This window comes from Leucoraja erinacea, chromosome 4 (genome assembly GCF_028641065.1).
Source record: "Leucoraja erinacea ecotype New England chromosome 4, Leri_hhj_1, whole genome shotgun sequence".
Classification (NCBI taxonomy): Eukaryota; Metazoa; Chordata; class Chondrichthyes; order Rajiformes; family Rajidae; genus Leucoraja; species Leucoraja erinaceus.
This window is the reverse complement of record NC_073380.1, coordinates 91300347-91321253: the sequence shown is the minus strand read 5'-3', so window position 1 is coordinate 91321253 and position 20907 is coordinate 91300347. Positions and strand designations below refer to the sequence as shown.

The 20907-nt window shown below is 45.9% G+C and overlaps 1 protein-coding gene across 10 annotated transcripts in view; it reads right to left on the bottom strand.

Annotated features, from left to right (window-relative positions):
- The window catches only part of ofcc1 (orofacial cleft 1 candidate 1), a 342172-nt gene that overhangs the window by 225711 nt on the left and 95554 nt on the right, over positions 1-20907 (bottom strand). For 9 of the 10 annotated variants that reach the window (XM_055634782.1, XM_055634784.1, XM_055634781.1 and 6 more), the window contains 3 exons: positions 11718-11791; positions 7415-7532; positions 4857-5096 (listed from right to left, as the gene is read on the bottom strand). In XM_055634782.1, coding sequence (XP_055490757.1) covers positions 4857-5096; positions 7415-7532; positions 11718-11791 — 432 coding nt within the window. The remainder of the gene's footprint in view (positions 1-4856; positions 5097-7414; positions 7533-11717; positions 11792-20907) is intronic. The other variant, XM_055634788.1, reaches the window with a different exon arrangement.

Sequence of the window (20907 nt, the reverse complement as noted above, 5' to 3'; positions counted from 1 at the left end):
GAGACCCTTCACCAGCCTGAAGAAGGGTCGCGACCCGAAACGTCACCTATTCCTTTTCTCCAGAGATGCTGTCTGACCCGCTGAGTTACTCGAGTATTTTGTGTCTATCTTCAGATTAAAGCAGCATTTGCAGATCCTTCCTATAGCAACTATCAACTGATATCTACTACCAACCGACCAACTCCCAGTCATCTGAAATACATTTCTTCCCACCTGTTTCTTGCAATGACGCTATCCCTACTCCCGATTCCGTCTCTGCCACATCTGCTCCCAAGAAGGGTTTTTGCATTCAGATATTTGAGATGTCCTCTTTGTTTAATAAACCCAAAGCTATCATAGATAGATACCTCACCCATGTCTCCTCCGCGTCCAATTGCTCTGTTCTCGCTACCCCTCCCCCCAGAGAGAACAGGGATAGAGTTCCCCACGTTTCACCTTTCACCCCCCAGCAAGCCTCCACATCCACACAACATCCTCCAACAAGTATGGAGGAGAGAAGGAGCTGGCCAAGATCCAACTCAACTGTGAATCGTGGTGGTGGGAGTGTAATGGCCTGGGCGTGTATGGCTGCTGAAGGTACTGGCTTACTTATCTTCATTGATGATACAATTGCTGATGGTAGTAGCATAATGAATACCGAAGTGTATAGACACATCCTATCTGCTCGTTCAAACAAACGCCTCAAAACTCATTGGCCGGCGGTTCATTCTACAGCAAGACAATGATCTCAATGGGGGGTTATGTATAAACCCTGCTGTAATTTCTACATGGTGAAACCAAAATGTATAAAAATGGCCTTTATTAATATTTGACAAAGTGCACATTAACCACATGTGATTTTTTTTTTCTCTTACAAATCTCAAATTGTGTAGCACAGAGGCAAATAAATAAATGATGGGTCTTTGTCCCAAACATTATGGCGGGCACTGTCTGCTTCTGTGGAATAACAATACATTGAAAGTGACAAACCTGAGAGTACGTGCTCAGTGACTAACATTGTACACCATGGCAGTAGCTTAAAAATGTAATTGGATATATCTCACCCCTGCTCAAATGGATAAACTAATAATCTGTAATGCATATAAAATTAATTCAAGATACACAATTGCATAAAATTTAGAATAAGCAGTTAAATTCACAATTCCCGGTGAGGCTGAACTAATTTCAGAATAAATATTTTGTACAATTCCATGCATGTTTTATATGGTTTATACTGGAATATTCCAGTATTTTTTTAAATATTGATTTGGTAGATCACTGCTTCCAACTAATGCCATTTCCTCAAAAATCAAAATGCTGGTGGAACTCAGCGGGTCAGGCATCATCAGTGGAGGGAGATTAGCAGACAATGTTTCAAGTTGGGACCCTTCTTAAGTCTGAAGAAGGGTCTCAACCTGAAACATCATCTATTAATTTCCGTACACACCATACTGCCTGAGCTGCTGAGTTTCTCCAACACTATATAACCATATAACAATTACAGCACGGAAACAGGCCATCTCGGCCCTTCTAGTCCGTGCTGAACACTTACTCTCACCTAGTCCCATCTATCTGCACTACTTTTTACTCAAGATGACAGAATCTTCTTCTCGTGTATACAATGCATTTCATGACACATTCATTTATTGATTGATAGATTGACGAGATTGATCCCTGGGATGGCGGGACTGTCTCATGAGGAAAGATTGAAAAGACTAGGCTTGTATTCACTGGAGTTCAGAAGGATGAGGGGTTATCTTATAGAAACATATAAAATTATAAAAGGACTGGACAAGCTAGATGCTGAAAAAATGTTCCCAATGTTGGGCGAGTCCAGAACCAGGGGCCACAGTCTCAGAATAAAGGGGAGGTCATTTAAGACTGAGGTGAGAAAAAACCTTTTCACTCAGCAAGATGTGAATTTATGGAATTCCCTGCCACAGAGGGCAGTGGAGGCCAAATCACTGGATGGATTTAAGAGAGAGTTAGATAGAGCTCTAGGGGGCTAGTGCAGTCAAGGGATATGGGAAGAAGGCAGGCACGGGTTATTGATAGGGGGCGATCAGCCATGATCACAATGATTGGCGGTGCTGGCTCGAAGGGCCGAATGGCCTCCTCCTGCACCTATTTTCTATGTTTCTATGTATCTATGTTTCCCATCTTTATCTAACTTTGTCTAAGGTGGAAAAAAAAACTCCAGGTGAATTGCGGCATTGCAGGGAGTTGTGGATGTAGCCCTGTCCGTCACACAACCAAGCCTCCCCACTCATCAACTAATCTACACTGGAGAATGTAGTCAACACAATCATGGAACATTTTCACCTCAGTTGCTCCCCCTCACAATGGGCAGAAGATGCAAAACATTAAAAACACATGCTACCTGACGCTAGGCCACGACAATGTCGTTGAATTTAATGCTCATTGAAATGACCTAGCATGTCACTTAGTTCAAAATTAATTAGGGATGAGCCACAAATGCTGACCTTGTCAGTTGTGTCAACGCCCTATAAGTAAAACAGTAGACACTCTATTTCCAATAATCTGTGGATTACAAGCAAACATTAATGTAGGTGCTATAGTACGTGCCAATTAATGCAATGAGTTGTTGCATTCCCAAATAATTTATACAGAAAATGCAAAATATACTTTGGATCATCAGTTCTAGCGATTTGCATTTTTTTTCCCCATTTGATCGCTTTGTTTAATCTTTCCACCATTAACGTGTAGATTGTGAGAAAGTCGAGAGCTTGTGCAGACACTCTCATCCCCCTCCACATAGTCAGGTCAAAAATCATTCCCTGAAACGTGATCTCAGAGGCAGCATTAAACACGGTTTTATGATTTAATGGTGCATGTACTATTATTGACTGGGGTTTAATTCATTTTTATGGAACTAGGTAAATACCAATATGCTTCTGCAGAGCTTTATTGGCTTGGTCTATTCTTCTTCACCAGTGTTCAACTCATTGCAATGGACAGCTTACCCCATCAATATGGCCTAAGACTCAGCCAGACTTCTACACTGAGGTTAAGGAGTGTGCAGTCCCAATTGCTCCATTGCCAAAATCCAAGTTAAGTGCTAATAGAAACACAAGTAAGTTATAAACATAGAAACATAAAAAATAGGTGCAGGAGTAGGCCATTCGGCCCTTCGAGCCTGCACCGCCTTTCAATATGATCATGACTGATCATCCAACTCAGTATCCCGTACCTGCCTTCTCTCCATACCTTCTGATCCCTTTAGCCACAAGGGGCACATCTAACTCCCTCTTAAATATAGCCAATGAACTGGCCTCAACTACCTTCTGTGGCAGAGAATTCCACTGATTCATCACTCTCTGTGTGAAAAATGTTTTTCTCATCTCGGTCCTAAAAGATTTCCCCCTTATACTTAAACTGTGACCCCTTGTTCTGGACAACTTCAACTTTTGTTCAACTCCAAGAGAAGCCATGCAATTTGAGTTCCTTCAAGCAAGCAATTCATCCTAGTTAGCAAAACACAATAACAGAAGCAGTAGACCATTCTGCCCCACATTCCAATTCTACCATTGAATTAAATCATGTTTTTCATATTTCATTAATCCATAGAAAGAAGCTTTTTAGCCTAGTGAATCCAAGGTGGCTCTCAGAGTATTTAGACTTTTAGACTAGAAAAAGACCTTTCGGCCCAGAGAGACTGTGCCGTGCAGCGATCACTGCATACTGTGATCACTAGTTGTATTCTACAGTCCAGGGACAATTCACTATTTTACCAAAGTGAAGTGAACTACAAACTACAGTCATTGGAGTGTGGGAGGAACCGGAGTTCCAGAGAAAACAAACCCACGTGGTGACAGAATATGCAGACTCCGTACAGATAGCACCCATGTCAGGATTTAACTGGGTCGCTGGCGCTATAAGGCAGCAGCTTTACCGCTGCTCCACTGTACTGCATCATTTGCACCAATCAGACTCCCACACTTAGCACTCAGCAATCTATTCTCCCAATTTCAGCCGCCCATTGATTCTCCCACCATCTCTACCTCAACCTCAAGTATAAATTAACAGCAGCCAATTAATCTACCTGAACATCGCTGGGATGTGAAAGTTCATCAGAGCACCCCTTGAAATATTGTTAAAGTGTGCAAAATCCACACAGAGGGCACCCAAGATCAGGAATGAACCTGGGTGGCTGGATGTGTGCAGGGGCAGCACTGATGTCTGATGCAGGGGCAGCACTGATGTCTGATGCAGGGGCAGCACTGATGTCTGGTGCAGGGGCAGCACTAATGTCTGGTGCAGGGGCAGCACTGATGTCTGGTGCAGGGGCAGCACTGATGTCTGGTGCAGGGGCAGCACTGATGTCTGGTGCAGGGGCAGCACTAATGTCTGATGCAGGGGCATCACTGATGTCTGGTGCAGGGGCAGCACTGATGTCTGGTGCAGGGGCAGCACTAATGTCTGATGCAGGGGCATCACTGATGTCTGGTGCAGAGGCAGCACTGATGTCTGGTGCAGAGGCAGCACTGATGTCTGGTGCAGGGGCATCACTGATGTCTGGTGCAGAGGCAGCACTGATGTCTGGTGCAGAGGCAGCACTGATGTCTGGTGCAGGGGCAGCACTATGTCTGGTGCAGGGGCAGCACTGATCTGGTGCAGGGGCAGCACTGATGTCTGGTGCAGGGGCAGTGATGTCTGGTGCATGGGGCAGCACTGATGTCTGGTGCTGTGCCGATGACAGGATAATCCTTCATTTCAGCATCACTTTCCTGCACTAAATCATATCTATTCACCCCCTTAATATTCAATAATCTATTGATATCTCTCTTGAACTTACAACATACCACTAGCAAGGAAGAGTTTTCCAATAGTAAACACTTTAAGATAATAATACTTACCACAGCAATGCTTTGATTAAAACTTAGTTCGACATTATAGAAGTTGCCATCATGGTAGACTGGTGAAGTTGCCTCTGCCCAGTGCTGATGCTGTGAATTAGACCAGCGCAGAGGAAAACCTCCAAGCCGACTGAGCAGGGAAACTCTGAGGATGTACCATCCTTTAGGTAGTTTGTCCTTTACGCCCCGTAGACATTTCAGTTGGATATGCACCGGCTGAGGCGTCCCAGACCATTCAACCTAAATACAATGCTTTCGGTAAAAACACTTCTACAGCACAGAAGACCAAACACCGTGACACAGTATTAAAAAATCCAAAGCACACCCATGTAAAATCATCCTCCCTCATTTTTAGAGAATTGGGGAATTTTAGCTATGAAGAAAGTTTCAATAGGCAGGTAAATAAATAGTAAATGGGGTCAATATAGGCATGGTACATAATGGTAAGCCAAATAGCCTGTTTATGTATTATACAACTATGTCACAGGGTTACTTTCCTTAGAAGAGAAAGCTAGAATTTAATTCTAGAGTAATTCGAGAGTATTCATAGAGTAGAGAGGAAGAATAACCTGACGACCCAAACTGATCATGATCAGAAGTCTTTTCACTCAGAACACACAACCGCATTTCAGGTACCCTGAGTAGCTTAAAATGTTCAGGTTCAAGACCCAATCTCAAGGAAATCCTCAAGTAATGTTCCAGGCTGAGATGATGGGTCCAAAACTAACATTTTACCAGCGGCATCACCATGCTGCTCATGAAGTTTCTCACCCAGAATATATTCTGTACCCATTCTACCTTTTCTCCACTAGCAAAGACTGACCTGCTGGGTATCTCTTACAACTATGCTTTTCACAACTATACATATTCCTTCTTTCTAACTTCTATCATAAACCCATTAATTAGATAGCTTTTTCGATAACCTATCAACATAGCAACCCCAGCCTCAGCCAAAGATATTGCTTCTGGCCCATCCAGTGTGCTCCATACTCCATGCAACTTCCCAGCCTTGTTGAATAGTCATAGAGTCATAGTCAAAGAGTGATACAGCATGAAAACCAGCTATTCAACCCAACTTGCCCATGCCGGCCAACATGTCCCAGCTACAATAGTCCCCACCAGCCCACATTTGTTCCATATCCTCCAAACCTGTCCTATACAGTCTTCAATCTCAAGTGTTAAATCCACATTATTCACCCAATGAATGCTGCCTGTTCTGGTGAGTTTTACTGTTTTTGTTTTCCAAACTTCATAATGTAAGTCCCTTAGCTGGGAATGGCAGCAATTGAAACACGCAAAAATAGGGGCTACTCAGCCCCTTAAGCCTGCCCTACCATTCAATATAGTCACGGCTGCCCTGCCCCAGGCCTATCTCCCTTGCCAGTTCCCCATATACCTCAATTCCCTGATCTTTGAAAATGGCATCTATTTTCTCTTTAAATATCCCCAGTGATCTAGCCTCCACAACCCTCTGGGGTATAAAATCAGTGTACCCATGAGACTATCAAAATCAAATCCTAAATATGTTGCAAGCAATTACTCTCCTTTGGAAAAAAAAAATGGCTTTTTACAGCATGTGTCTGTGAAAACCTGCTCCAGAATTCCTCCTTCAAATGGTGTGTAAAGAACATTGTTTTATTATGTAATAATATCCAGGATTTCACGGGCAATTCGTGGACGTGTTTCCCAAAGCTGGTTTGGATTTTATGCAGTATTAGTTCACACATTTAAAGGTTACAAATTGTAAATTTCAGCAAGAAATCATCTGCGACTTCCAGGTCCTTTTGTGCACTGGAGTCTCATTTTTAAAGCACTGAGCGACGTCAATTATCTTCATTCTAATTGCAAAATTTTAATTAACGGAGAAAAAAAAAAAATCAAAATTTTATATTTTGCTTGCTGAAACCCAAAATTAACATTATATGAAAAATGGAGGTAATCTTTATTTAAAACCTCTAGGCAGGATTACTGGTGCAGGCAGTCTAAGGATATTAAACACATTCTAAATTAAACACCCCCAACAAATTTTGTGTGAAAATATATTTGGATAATTTTGCATGCCAAACTGGATATTTTATTTTATTTCCTCTCCCCCGCCTTACTCCCAGCAATCTCCCATCACCCACAGTTGTCCTAAGTTTACAATTATATAAATGAAGATCTTGTCTTTCACCAATAGAATTGCTATGCATGGCAAGATTGTTATTCCTTCTCTGGCTGCACTGGATGTTTCAAGACGGGAAGTCATAAAAAAAAATCTTTATCTCTCTGAAACACAGCAATTTGGAAGATTATCGAATGGTGACTGGGGGGCAGAAATGCCAGTCTGAGGAATTATATCACAATCTCTCTTGCATTTACAACCTTCCTCAAAGCAAGCTGTCACCCTGGTAGGAAAGGTTGATGGAGGATTCATTACATCTCCAGGCGCGTCTCATTTGCGAGGCGACTGATATGCTCCTCATTTGTGAAAGGTTTCACTCGACCCAGCCCAGACGCTGCACTGAGGGAAAAGGGTGTCTTAAAGGTACAGACGAGCCTTGACGTTTCCCCCTTACCTTCCAGTGACAGTCTTGCACGCCATCGTATTGGTGGTTGACCTCGGTCAGATCACCGTACAGAGCACGCACCTCACCACCACGGTTTTCAAGAGCTTTGAGTAACTGGTTTTCTGCACTGCAATGCAATGTATTCATATTATATTGAATCCATAACTTTATCATAGAAACATAGAAAATAGGTGCTGGAGGAGGCCATTCGGCCCTTCGAGCCAGCACCGCCATTCATTGTGATCATGGCTGATCGTCCCCAATCAATAACCCGTGCCTGCCTTCTCCCCATATCCCTTGATTCCACTAGCCCCTAGAGCTCTATCTAACTCTCTCTTAAATCCATCCAGTGATTTGGCCTCCACTGCCCTCTGTGGCAGGGAATTCCACAATTTCACAACTCGCTGAGTGAAAAAGTTTTTTTCTCACCTCAGTCTTAAATTGCCTCCCCTTTATTCTAAGACTGTGGCCCCTGGTTCTGGACTTGCCCAACATTGGGAACATTTTTCCTGCATCTAGCTTGTCCAGTCCTTTTATAATTTTATATGTTTCTATAAGATCTCCCCCTCATCCTTCCAAACTCCAGTGAATACAATCCTAGTCTTTTCAATCTTTCCTCATATGACAGTCCCGCCATCCCCGGGATCAATCTCGTGAACCTACGCTGCACTGCCTCAATCACAAGGATGTCCTTCCTCAAATTAGGAGACCAAAACTGTACACAATACTCCAGATGTGGTCTCACCAGAGCCCTTTTCAACTGCAGAAGAAAATAATGTTATATTATTTTTGGTAGGATGTGTATTAAGTAATAGTTATCATTTTTTACATAATTACTGACTACATAAATGCATTATGTATTTCAACCTATATGAATTCAATATATTGAGACAAAATCATTTAATTCTTCAAGTTTAATCCAAAATGCTGTACAACCAAATAACAATACCAACTTGCATATAGCAAGCTCCCACAAGCACTGCTCAGGTGAGTTACTGCTTTGCATGTTATGGTGGTTTGGCCAGGACAAAGAATGTCCCTATTCTCTTATTTTTTAAATGTTTTGCAATTAAATTAAATACAGCAATTAACATCAGAAATGTTACATTAGAAATGCATTGGGCTTAATAAAACATTCTTCTAGTTCATTAATTTGTAAACCAACAGCATCTTTAGGCTCTCTATAGATGCACACTTCCATGCAGAAAAGTTGAAGCAACTGTTAGTAACTCAACACTTCTCCAATGCAATCAAGGCAAGAACTCAAATTGAACCATTTATAATCTATATCGGGTCTGAAGAAGAGACACAACTCAAAACAGTGTTTGACTCAATAGATGCTGTCTGACCCATTGAGTTCTTCCAGCACATTGTTTTTGCTCAGGGTTCCAGCATCTGCAGTTTCTTGTGTCTTCAGCGTTACTATATACCCTGAAAATGCTTTTCTGTTTCATGTGGGCATTTCCTTAATTACTAGCTGACAACCTCTCTGACCCTTCCACCCAATTTTGTGTTTGTGCATTGTAATTCGCTCAGATTCATCTTTTAGACAATAGACAATAGGTGCAGGAGTAGGCCATTCGGCCCTTCGAGCCAGCATCGCCATTCAATGTGATCATGGCTGATCATCCCCAATCAGTATCCCGTTCCTGCCTTCTCCCCATATCCCCTGACTCCGCTATCTTTAAGAGCCCTATCTAGCTCTCTCTTGAAAGTATCCTGAGAACCGACCTCCACCGCCCTCTGATGCAGAGAATTCCACAGAATATTTTAAAATATAAGGGATCGTAAAAAAAAAAATGACAATTCAACATTTATCTTAAAAGTCAGCTGAAGTAACAGCAGATCAGGCAGCATCTCTGGAGAAGACGGATAGGTGACGTTTCGGTTTGGGACTCTTCTTCAGACACTATACAGTACATGGCAGGGTTGGTTAATAAATGGCCCAAAACATGCCTATCCATGTTCTTCAGGGATGCTGCCTGACCGCTGAGTTACTCGAGCACTTTGTGTCCTTTTTTGTAAACCAGCATCTGCAGCTCTTTGTTTCCCCATCAATAAAAATGTGTTTTAGTTTGCTAGTTTTTGCATTCTGCACATATTACTTATTGTGATCGGCTGTTCTGAAGCTTAATTATAATGTAGGTAATAGATGCTGGTGGTGCCACTGAGCTGAGGTTTAGCAACCCACACCAGTAATGCAGATGTTCTTGCTAATGAGATCACAAGCTTTTTGAGACCAGTTTTAGTACATAGAACCTGGAAGAGTACAGCACAAAAACAGGTCCTTCTGCCCACAATGTCTATGCGGATCATGATGCTATATGCCTATCCAAAAGTATTTTAAATGCCATTCACATATCTGATTCAACCACCACCCCTGTCAACATGCTGCAGGCACTCACCACAACCAATTTGCCCTGCTATATCTCCTTTAAACTTTGCCCCTCTTACCTTAAACCTTTGCTCTTATATTTAATTTTTCCATCATGGGAAAAAAATTCTGACTGTCTACCCTATCAATGGCGCTCATAATTTCACATACTTTGATCAGGTCTCCCTGCAACCTCCGGCATTCCAGAGAAAACAATCCAAATCTGTCCAACCTTTTCCTATTTCTTATACCATTAATCCATCATCCAGGCATCATTCTTATAAACTTCCTCTGCACCCTTTCCATAGGCTCCCCATCCTTCCTGTATTGGAATGCATTTTGTTGTCTCTGTACTGTACACTGACAATGACAATTAAAATTGAATCTGAATCTGAATTGGGGTGACTAGATCTGCACACAATATTCCAAATGGGACCTAACCATAGTCCTGTAAAGATGCACCATGACTTCCTGATTCTGATACTCTTTGCACCGTTCTATGAACGTAAGCATACCATATGCCCAGTGGCGGACTGGCCAGGGTGTCAGCTTGCCCGATGGCAAGTGGGCCCCTGATGAAGTGGGCCCCCTTTGTCTCCTGGCAACCAATATTTTTAGACCCAGTCAATGCATATGCCTTCTTTTCACTCTATCTACTTTCTTCAAACTCATTGATTTTCTACTAACTGAAAATTCAGGCCCTGGTTCAAGAACTGAAAAGAAGTTAAAGCCACGATAACTTTGACTTAGAGGTCATGCCAAATGAAACCAGCTGACAGTTATTTTACAAAAGAAAAGAAATAAAAAGAGAAAATTGCAATGTGTTATCCTGTAATTCATCGAGTTTTGACCATTGAAATGTTAAAATATTCAGGAAAAATTCCAGCTTAATAAGGCGATAATATTATTAAAAGGAACTTTATGGCACAATATAAAGAACAGAGAGTATGAGATTTAATGGGATGTTTCTTTCAAAGGGCTAATTTCCACGTACTGCAATAAGCCAATCCACAATTCCTTTTTGAACTCATCAAAGCAATAGATTCAGTAAGCAATAGATTCAGTTTTATTTGGGGGGGGGGGGGGGGGGGGGGGGGGGGGGCGGGGGGCGGGGGGGGTGGGGGAGAAAGGTAACCATTGAGACTAACTTGGCACCTATTGGACTTTTTCCTGAACATCTCAGATGCTACAAGTAGCTTCCAACCACAACTGTTAAATATCAAGTGGGTTCTAACACAATTGCAGAGAGCAGAACCAATAATCAACCAAAAATCAACACCAAACCACATTACAGCAGTCAAAAACTTACGCAGGCAAATATAAAGAAAGCCTTGAAAGTTTGTGCAGAATTCGGCTCAAGCATGTATCTGTAACATTGTAAGTGTGCCCACATACTAATGCGTGAAAGAAACCAATGTGATCATAATCACTATATCAGTTTCCATTTCCAAATGTATATGTAATTAACACCAGATTCTCAGAGGCAACAAAATTTGCCTGAATACTGCAAGAGACTATTATTTCAACTATCTTAATTGAATTATCTAAAGCAATAAAGCAGGCAATAAAAAAGGAACCATTTTTCAGCAATACTTTGGCTGCAAAGTAGTTTATATTTATTAATGAAAATGATTTATTTTAAGAGTTCATTGTTTTAATAAGAGTTTCAGAAATAAAATTCTGTGCAACAATAAAGAATTCATTGTACTTCTAGCCACCTTTACACACACTTTCATCATGCTCACAGATGCATAACGCATATGTGAGCACGTGCATGTGTACACACAGAAACACAGATGCATTTGAACATTAATGCAGACTAGCACATATATATATATATATATTTGTATACGTGACACACGTCCATACATTTGTGCACAGGCTCATGCGTAAGCAAGCACACCCACACAGACCTGGTGCGTTGCAGGATAGACTTACTTCTGGAAAGCTGTGCGAAGACGTGCCTGGAGAAACTCTGACTGTTCCGAGTTGATTTCTTGAGGCTTCACACTCTGAACAAAACAGAAATCAGTACAGATTGGGGCACCATTTTACCAGGAGAAAAGGCGCTGACTGAAATGGCCAAAAGTAGAAATCCCACACAGATGGAGAATGTATGGGAAGTACAGAGGCAGACAATAGTTTTTGCAATTTACAGGGTAATTTACTAGCAGTTTTCTACCCCATTAATCCTACTCTCCTACTTTTCATGCTCCTCATAAAATCCATCTCATTGGCCCAGTTCAAATATGACCTTATGTAGGCTGGTGTTAAATATTGATTGAATTTGTGTCCTGTATTATATTGGAGGCAAGCTACTGGATGAACTCAGCAGGTCAGACAGCATCTGTGGAAGGAAGTGAATACATTATATGTTTCAGAGTGGGACCCTTTTTCAGGCTGATGGAATGGAGGATGGAAAGCTGGTAAAAAATGAGGTGAGTGGAAAGTATGGGGGGTGGGGGGCAAATAGATGGGAAGTAATAGTTCCCTGACCAGCTGAGTTTCTCCAGCAGTTGGTTTTTTGCTCATGCTTCCAGCATCTGCAGTCTCTTGTATCTCCAAAGGCACCATATCAATGTTGTATTTATTTATTTATTTGATTATTTATTTCGAACAGAATAAAAGAATAAAAAGCAAGTGTGAAACAGCATACAAAAAACAAAACAAGAATGTTTATAAAGTGTCATAAACAATATCTATAAATAAATGAAATCGTATGTGTCCAAAAAGGAGCAGGAAGAAGCCAAAGCTAATTAATTCCCACTTATTAATTATTTCTGAAGAAGTGTTTCGGCCCGAAAACGTTGCCTATTTCCTTCGCTCCATAGATGCTGCTGCACCCGCTGAGTTTCTCCAGCTTTTTTGTGTACCTTCGATTTTCCAGCATCTGCAGTCCCTTCTTAAACACTTATTAATTCCCACCCCTTATTCAACCGCTTATAATGATCTTATACAAATTTAGCAGCTATATGTACACCATATGTACACCAGCAGCTATATGTACACCAAATGATTTACATTTATATACTAATCAAATATTTACAAAGCCATACAAAAAAAATAGAGAAAAGGAAAAAAAAGATAAAACCCTATACTCATATACTATACAGTATCTTAGTCATATATACAACCCATCACCCTATAATCACCCTTCCCAATACAATCAGTATAACAAATATCCCACTCACAATCACCTATCCTCATCCCAGTATCCTTTTTAAAAAGTGTTTTTGTACATCTTTTTAAACTGAATATGCCTTAAGACCTGACTTTTGACGTGCCCTTTAGAAAATAATCGTTAGCAAAATTGGAAGACTTCTGTGGAGAGGGGCCATGATTTGGCATGCCCACTTTTTCTGCTAAGATAAGTGGCCAGATTTACAGGCAGCTGCTAGAAAGTGGGCACACAAGATTATCTTAGATGGAGCATCTTGGTTGGCATGACGAATTAAGACAAAGGGCCTGTTTTTCGGTGCTGCATAGTTCTATGACTCAAAATATGGAATCACAAAGCAGGGATTTTCTCTTAAATCATTGACAATAAAAGCCAAGTACAACATCTTTAAAGAATAAATTAATATATATGTGGGTAGGACATGTACTTGAGGTTTCGGTAATATATTAATGTTGAAACAGCACGATATGTCCTGAAATCAGTTCAATTTTCAACTGAGTTTCTTCAATTCAAATTTATCAAAAGAGTAAGGCACAACTGACAAATTATGTGCATGATACACAGCAATTCTTAAAAATGGAAACATATGCACATACTTAATACATGCTTTAAAAATCAAAACCAAAACCACCCACATGCACGAGAGTGCAGCCGAGATGTAATGCAAAAATCAGTAAATACATTTTATCCTGACATTTTAATGTAGCTACAAATCTGTACAGTACATAGAAATGCTAAATATTTAAGCTGCTTTCAGCAAATAAAGCACATCACTAAAGCAATGTATTAATAAAGTAGGTGTAATAATGGTAATTTAACATAATTTGTATGACTGTGCTTTTATTGTGTTAAGCAGTTTCTATGCACATGTTGACTCAATGAATTCTGAATCTATTTTCACTTCAGCAATGAAAGAAGCAGTAAACATTAACCCCACTCATTCTGTTAACCATTACTATGCCAATGGGGTGAAAAGATGTCCTTAATGATTACATGCCCACGGAAACTAAACTCCGAGTTACTTTCCATCAGGTCAAGGATCTAGAAATCAGAGGGGAACTGTTTCAGGCAGAGAGTGGTCAGACTCTGGAGCACACTGCCTGAGGAGGAAGTGGAAGCAAGTATTCTCACAATACTTACAAATGTTTTGAACAAGCACACAAATCATCATGGCCTAGAAGGTTATAGACCTGTTGCCAGTACATAAGCAAGCATGGACATGATTTGCTGAAAGACCTATTTCTGTCCTGCACAGTTCTGTAACTTTGTACCTCCAAAGGTAAGTAATTTAATTTAATTTTAAAAACTCAAATGTTGGAAATCTAAAATAAAGATAGGAAATGCTAGAAACACACATTTTGTCAGGCAGCATGTGTGGAAAGTGAAACAGGAGGAATGTTTCAGATTGAAGACCTTGTGAGGACTGGGAAAGGAAAACAGTTTCATTTTGTTGTAGAGAGGATGATGGTGGGATGGATAGGACAGGTGAGGCCAGGGTTACCACAGTTAGAAACTGATGACAAAGCCATCTGGTTGATAGATTAGTACAGACAAACAGGCAGACAGACAAACAGGCAGACAGACAAACAGGCAGACAGACAAACAGGCAGACAAACAGATAGACAGACAGGCAGACAGACAAACAGGCAGACAGACACAGACAGGCAGACAGACACAGACGGGCAGACAGACACAGACGGGCAGACAGACACAGACAGACAGACAGACAGACAGACAGGCACAGACACAGACAAGCAGATATACACAGACAGAAGTAGAGAAAGAGACAGAGAGAGACAGAAAGACAGACAGAAAACAAACAAATAAAATAAAATATGTAGAATGCTGGTCACAGTCCGATAAATGCCCAGCAGATCAGACAATGTCATCGGAGTGAGTACAGTGAAGTAAATACTTGGCCATTATCATGTTCTGCTTGCGGAAGCTTATAGTGCATGGTGAGACCAGGCTGACGGGAATTCATATTCCTAACAGCTTGGCTATATTTATCTCATTGTAAAAAGCAGGCATTATGATTATCTCTGGATAGACAATATGATTGAAGGCAACAGCATTTCAAGTAGTTAGTGCACAATTCTAAAGATCTAAAGAACAACTCCAGGACTGTTTGGAGTCTGTAGACTGGGCAATGTTCAGGGACTCGGCAATGGACATGAATAAAGTCCTCGCCTTGGTGCCATATATGTTATGTTGTGTCGTGGACTTTCTGTGTTTGTGCTTTTTTTTTAAATTTTAATTCAATTTCAAATTTATTTTTAATATGTGGCGGCTCCTAAGGGTCGTCCCATTATACTGCCGAACCCCTCGGCACAGGAGTGGTGCAGTCCGGAGGCGGTCCTTAGCCGGAGGGTATAAAAGGCAGGGTTTGGGTGCCATCTTCCCCTGGTTTCGTCTTCCCCTGAACCGGGAGGAAATAAAGTAAAGTGCTTCTCAAACTGCGGACTACTTGCCTCATTCTGAGACCCACGCACTACATTGGTGACCCCCGACGCTCCATTGGCATCATGATGGAGACAGAACAAAGCCCTACCTCCTCACACGCCAGCCCGACCCTGTCTCTGGACGCGGTCTCCGTAAAACTGCCCAGCTTCTGGACCACACGGCCGCTCATCTGGTTCCAGCAGGCGGAGGCCCAGTTCAACCTGCGGAACATCACGGTCGATGCCACCCGCTTCTATTACCTGGTGGGAGCCCTCGACCAGGATGCGGTGGAAGAAGTATCGGACTTCCTCGCAGCCCCCACGGACAATGACAAATACCTCGGCCTGAAACAGCTCCTGCTCCAAATTTACGGACTAAGTAGGATGGAGCGGGCAGGTAGGATCCTGCATATGGGGGGCCTGGGCGACTGGCGGCCATCTACCCTCCTAAAGGAAATGGTGGCGTTATTAGACGGGCACACGCCATGCCTGTTGTTTGAATATACTTACCTGCATCTGCTGCCGGCCTACATTCGATTGCAACTCACCGACGCCTCGTTTGCTGATCTTCGGGCCCTCGGGAGGCGCGCCGACGCCATGTGGATGGCGCGCCCTGATGACGTCAGCGCGCTGGGCGTCAGCAGAGACGAGGTCGCGCTGAGGTCGACGCGCCGGGATGACGTCAACGCGCTGGCCGTCGGCAGGCACGCCGTGACGTCAACGCGCTGGCCGTCGGCAGGCACGCCGATGACGTCAGCCCAGCAGCTCCCGATTTCCTCCGGTGGGGCGGGGGAGCTGTGGAAGGAGTGACAGCTCCAGCCCGACGGCCCGTTCGATTACCCCCAGCGGCAGTGAGGGGTACTGCACCTGCAGTCCAGCGCCAGCAAGCTGCAGGCACCACCAGCAGGGGCAGGCAAGCTCAAAATAGCACGAACACAAGGAGCTGGTGCTATTTCCATCAGCGCTGGGGTGCTGCAGCACGACAATGCCGCCAGCCATGCACGTTCCCGGGAAACGCCTGGGCCGGCTGCCAATAGTCCCCGCGGTGGCCGGCCAAATTCACCGCCTTTTCGCTTGGGATCGGCGCTCCGGGACTCGCTTCCTCGTGGATACAGGTGCGGAGCTCAGCGTCCTGCCCCCTTCGCTGGCCGACATTCGTTCCGGTAAGCGGGGGCCCGTCCTCACCGCGGCGAACGGCAGCCCCATCCGCACATATGGACTGCGCATGGTTCCCATCGTGCTCGGCTCCTGCCATTTTTCATGGAACTTTACCGTTGCCGACGTCTCCCAACCATTGCTCGGGGCCGATTTTCTCCGGACGCATTCCCTCATGGTGGACGTCGGGCGTCAGCGTTTGGTCAACGCCACTACAATGGAGCCGATCACATTGCGCTTGGGTCAATCGGTGGGGCGGCCACTGGCGTCCGTGGACTCCCGATACGCACGAATCTTGGCTGCGTTCCCGGACATTCTCACTCTGCAGTTTCATTCAGCAACCCCCAGCCACGGAGTTGTACATTATATCCCGACTACCGGCCCACCCCTCCATGCACGAGCACGACGACTGCCACCAGATAAACTGCGTCTGGCACGGCGGGAATTCCGCACGATGGAGGCCTTGGGGATCGTCCGCCCTTCGAGCAGCCCTTGGGCGTCCCCACTCCACATGGTCCCTAAGTCAAGCGGGGGCTGGCGACCTTGTGGGGATTACCGACGGCTGAACGCTGCAACAACAGCGGATCGATACCCCGTACCCCACATCCAGGACTTCACGGCCCATTTGGCTGGGGCCACATTTTTTTCTAAAGTGGATCTGGTGCGGGGTTATAACCAGATCCCGGTTCACCCGGATGACGTACCCAAGACGGCTATCATCACGCCATTCGGGCTTTACGAGTTTACTCGGATGCCGTTCGGCCTCAAGAACGCTGCACAGGCCTTTCAGCGCCTCATGGACGGGGTTTGTCGTGACCTCGAATTCGTGTTCGTGTACCTGGACGACATCCTGGTGGCCAGCCGCTCGCAGCAGGAACACTGCGCTCACCTTCGACAGCTCTGTCAGCGGCTCAGCGAGCATGGTTTGGCCATCAACCTGGACAAGTGCCGTTTTGGGGTCAACGAAATTGACTTTCTCGGCCACCGCATGACTGCGCTAGGCGCAGTTCCCCTACCTGACAGGGTTGACGCAGTCCGTCGGTTTCCCCGCCCACGCACGGTGCGCGGCCTGCAGGAATTTGTCGGCATGGTGGCATTCTACCATCGTTTCGTACCATCCGCGGCCCACATCATGCGGCCCCTGTATCAACTTCTGGCGGGTGGGCAGCAGAAGAGCGTTGAGTGGACCCACGAGGCGGAGGCAGCTTTCGACGGCGCGAAGGAGGCCCTTGCTCGGGCCGTGCTGCTTGTGCACCCGCGGGAAGATGCCCCGACTGCTCTCACTGTGGATGCCTCGGAGTCGGCAGTTGGTGCTGTGCTGGAGCAGCTGACGGGCGGAGTTTGGCGGCCTCTGGCCTTCTTCAGGCGGCACCTCAACCGCGCGCAGACCAAGTACAGTGCGTTCGATCGTGAGCTCCTGGCTCTGTACCTGGCTGTGCCTACACCGACCATAAGCCGCTCACTTTCGCCCTGCAGAAGGTTTCCGACCCCTGGTCCGCACGTCAGCAGCGGCAGTTGGCTTACATCTCCGAGTACACCACAGCCATCCGCTACGTCAAGGGGAAAGAGAACCGGGTGGCCGACGCATTGTCCCGCCCTGCTATAAATGCCGTGTTCGAGGTGGCGCCCGGATTGGACTATTCTGCTCTGGCGGCGGCACAGCTCACGGACGACGAGGTGCCCACCTACCGGACTGCCATCTCCGGACTCCGTCTTGAGGATGTCCCTCTCGGTCCTGGGGGTATGACAATCCTGTGCGATGTGTCGTCCGGTCAGCCGCGCCCCATCGTCCCTGCCACCTGGCGCCGGAGAGTGTTCGAGGTCATCCACGGACTGGCTCACCCATCAATCCGGGCGACAACGGCACTGGTGGCAGCTCGCTTCATGTGGCACGGTCTGCGCAAGCAAGTTGCCCATTGGGCTCGCACCTGCATCCCGTGCCAGACAGCAAAGATCCAGCGCCATGTCCGCGCACCTCTCCAGGAGTTCGGTCTACCTCACCGGCGGTTCGACCATCTCCACGTGGACATTGTGGGGCCCCTTCCACCGTCCCGGGGCATCACCCACCTTTTGACCATGGTGGACCGCTTCACGCGGTGGCCGGAGGCCATTCCGTTGGCTGACACCTCATCGGCTACGTGTGCTCGTGCGTTGTCCGCGCACTGGATTGCTCGCTTCGGGGTGCCGGCGCACATCTCCTCCGACCGGGGGCCACAGTTCACCTCCGAGCTGTGGTCAGCCATGGCTCGCTTGCTGGGGGTGCAGCTGCACCACACCACGGCTTACCACCCGCAGGCTAACGGTCTGGTGGAGAGGTTCCACCGGCAGCTGAAGGCGGCATTGAAGGCACGGCTCACCGGCCCGGACTGGATGGACGAGTTGCCGTGGGTCATGCTGGGCATCCGGACCGCTCCCAAAGAGGACTTGGCCTCATCATCGGCGGAGCTGGTGTACGGTTCGACACTCACAGTGCCCGGGGAGTTCGTGCCGTCGGCGCCGGAGCATCAGGAAACGCCCTCCTCCGCCCTTCAACGCCTTCGCGAGCGAGTTGGCAGGCTCGCACCCGTCCCGACATCCCGCCATGGGACATTTCGACCACACGTGCCAATGGCCCTCACGGTCTGCCCATACGTCTTCCTGCGCCGTGATGCCCACCGGACGCCACTTCAGAGGCCGTACGAGGGCCCGTTCCGGGTGCTGGAACACGGGCAGTCGACTTTTGTCCTGGACATGGGGGGCCGGCCGGAGGCCGTGTCGATTGACCGTTTGAAGCCGGCGCACCTGGACATTGACCAGCCAGTGCTGGTTGCTCAACCTCGGCCCCGAGGGCGTCCCCCCTCACGACTCCCTCCACCTGTCCCTCCACCTGTCCTCCCGCCGGCCCCTCGACCTGTCCCTACACCTACGCCCCCGCAAGCCCCGGGATCTGCTGACTTCCGCACGCGGGCCGGCCGGGTCGTGCGCCCGCCGATGCGTTTTGTGCCTCTGGTTCTGGGGGGGGGTCCTGTGGCGGCTCCTAAGGGTCGTCCCATTATACTGCCGAACCCCTCGGCACAGGAGTGGTGCAGTCCGGAGGCGGTCCTTAGCCGGAGGGTATAAAAGGCAGGGTTTGGGTGCCATCTTCCCCTGGTTTCGTCTTCCCCTGAACCGGGAGGAAATAAAGTATAGTGCTTCTCAAACTGCGGACTACTTGCCTCATTCTGAGACCCACGCACTACATTTTATTATTTATTTATTATTTATTTTTATTATTTCTTTGTGATTTTTTTTTTTTTTAATGATACTGCCTGTAAGGGAAATTCATTTTGTTGTCTCAAATTGAGACAATGACAATAAATTTGAATTACAATTACAATTAAATACGCCACAGTCGCTACAGACTTCATAAGGAAATGTGTGGAGGACTGCATCCCAACAAAAACCTTCTGAATGTTTTCTAACCAGAAGCCTTGGATGAACCATGAGATCCATGAGATCCTATTGACTATTGACTATTGAGATCCGCATTCCTCTGAAGACCAGATTCCGGGCAATCAGGTCTGGAGATACAGAGGTCTACAAGAAGTCCAGATAAGACTTTGGTAAGGCCATTAAAAAGGCCAAAAGGGACTTCTGCTCCAAGCTGGGGGATGAGGCAGCTGTGGCGGGACTTGAATGCAATCATCTCCCACAAGGCGAAATCAGGAGGCAGCTCAAATGTCAGCGAAGCATCACTCCCTGACGAGCTCAATGCATTTTACGCAAGCTTTGATAGGGAGAATACTGATGTGCCTTCCCGAGCCCCCATTCGCTGTGATGGCATTTCGGTCACAGTCAGAGGCCGACGTCAGGAAGTCCTTCAGGGGGGTGAACCCTCGGAAAGCACCTGGACCTGATGGTATACCAGTCATGTTCTAAAAACCTGTGTGGACCAACTGGCGGGAGTTTTTACGGACATTTTCAACCTCTCACTTCTGAGGTCTGAGGTCCCCACCTGCTTTAAAAGGGCATCAATTATACCAGTGCCCAAGAAGAGTAAGGTGACGTGCCTCAATGACTATCGACCGGTGGCACTAACGCCTGTGGTGATGAAGTGCTTTGAGAGGTTGATTATGGTGCAAATCAACCCGTACCTCGACAAAAATCTGGACACACTGAGTTCGCTTACCGCCACAACAGATCAACGGTGGATGCGATCTCGCTGGCCCTCCACTCCGCACTGGACCAATTGGATAATAAAAACTTATATGTCAGGCTGTCATTCATTGACTACAGTCTGTGACCAGTTTGAGTCGGCCAAGGGAGCCAGGGTGAACTGCAGGAAGAGCGAGGCCATACTCTTTGGCAACTGACCCGACCGATCTTCTGTCCCCTT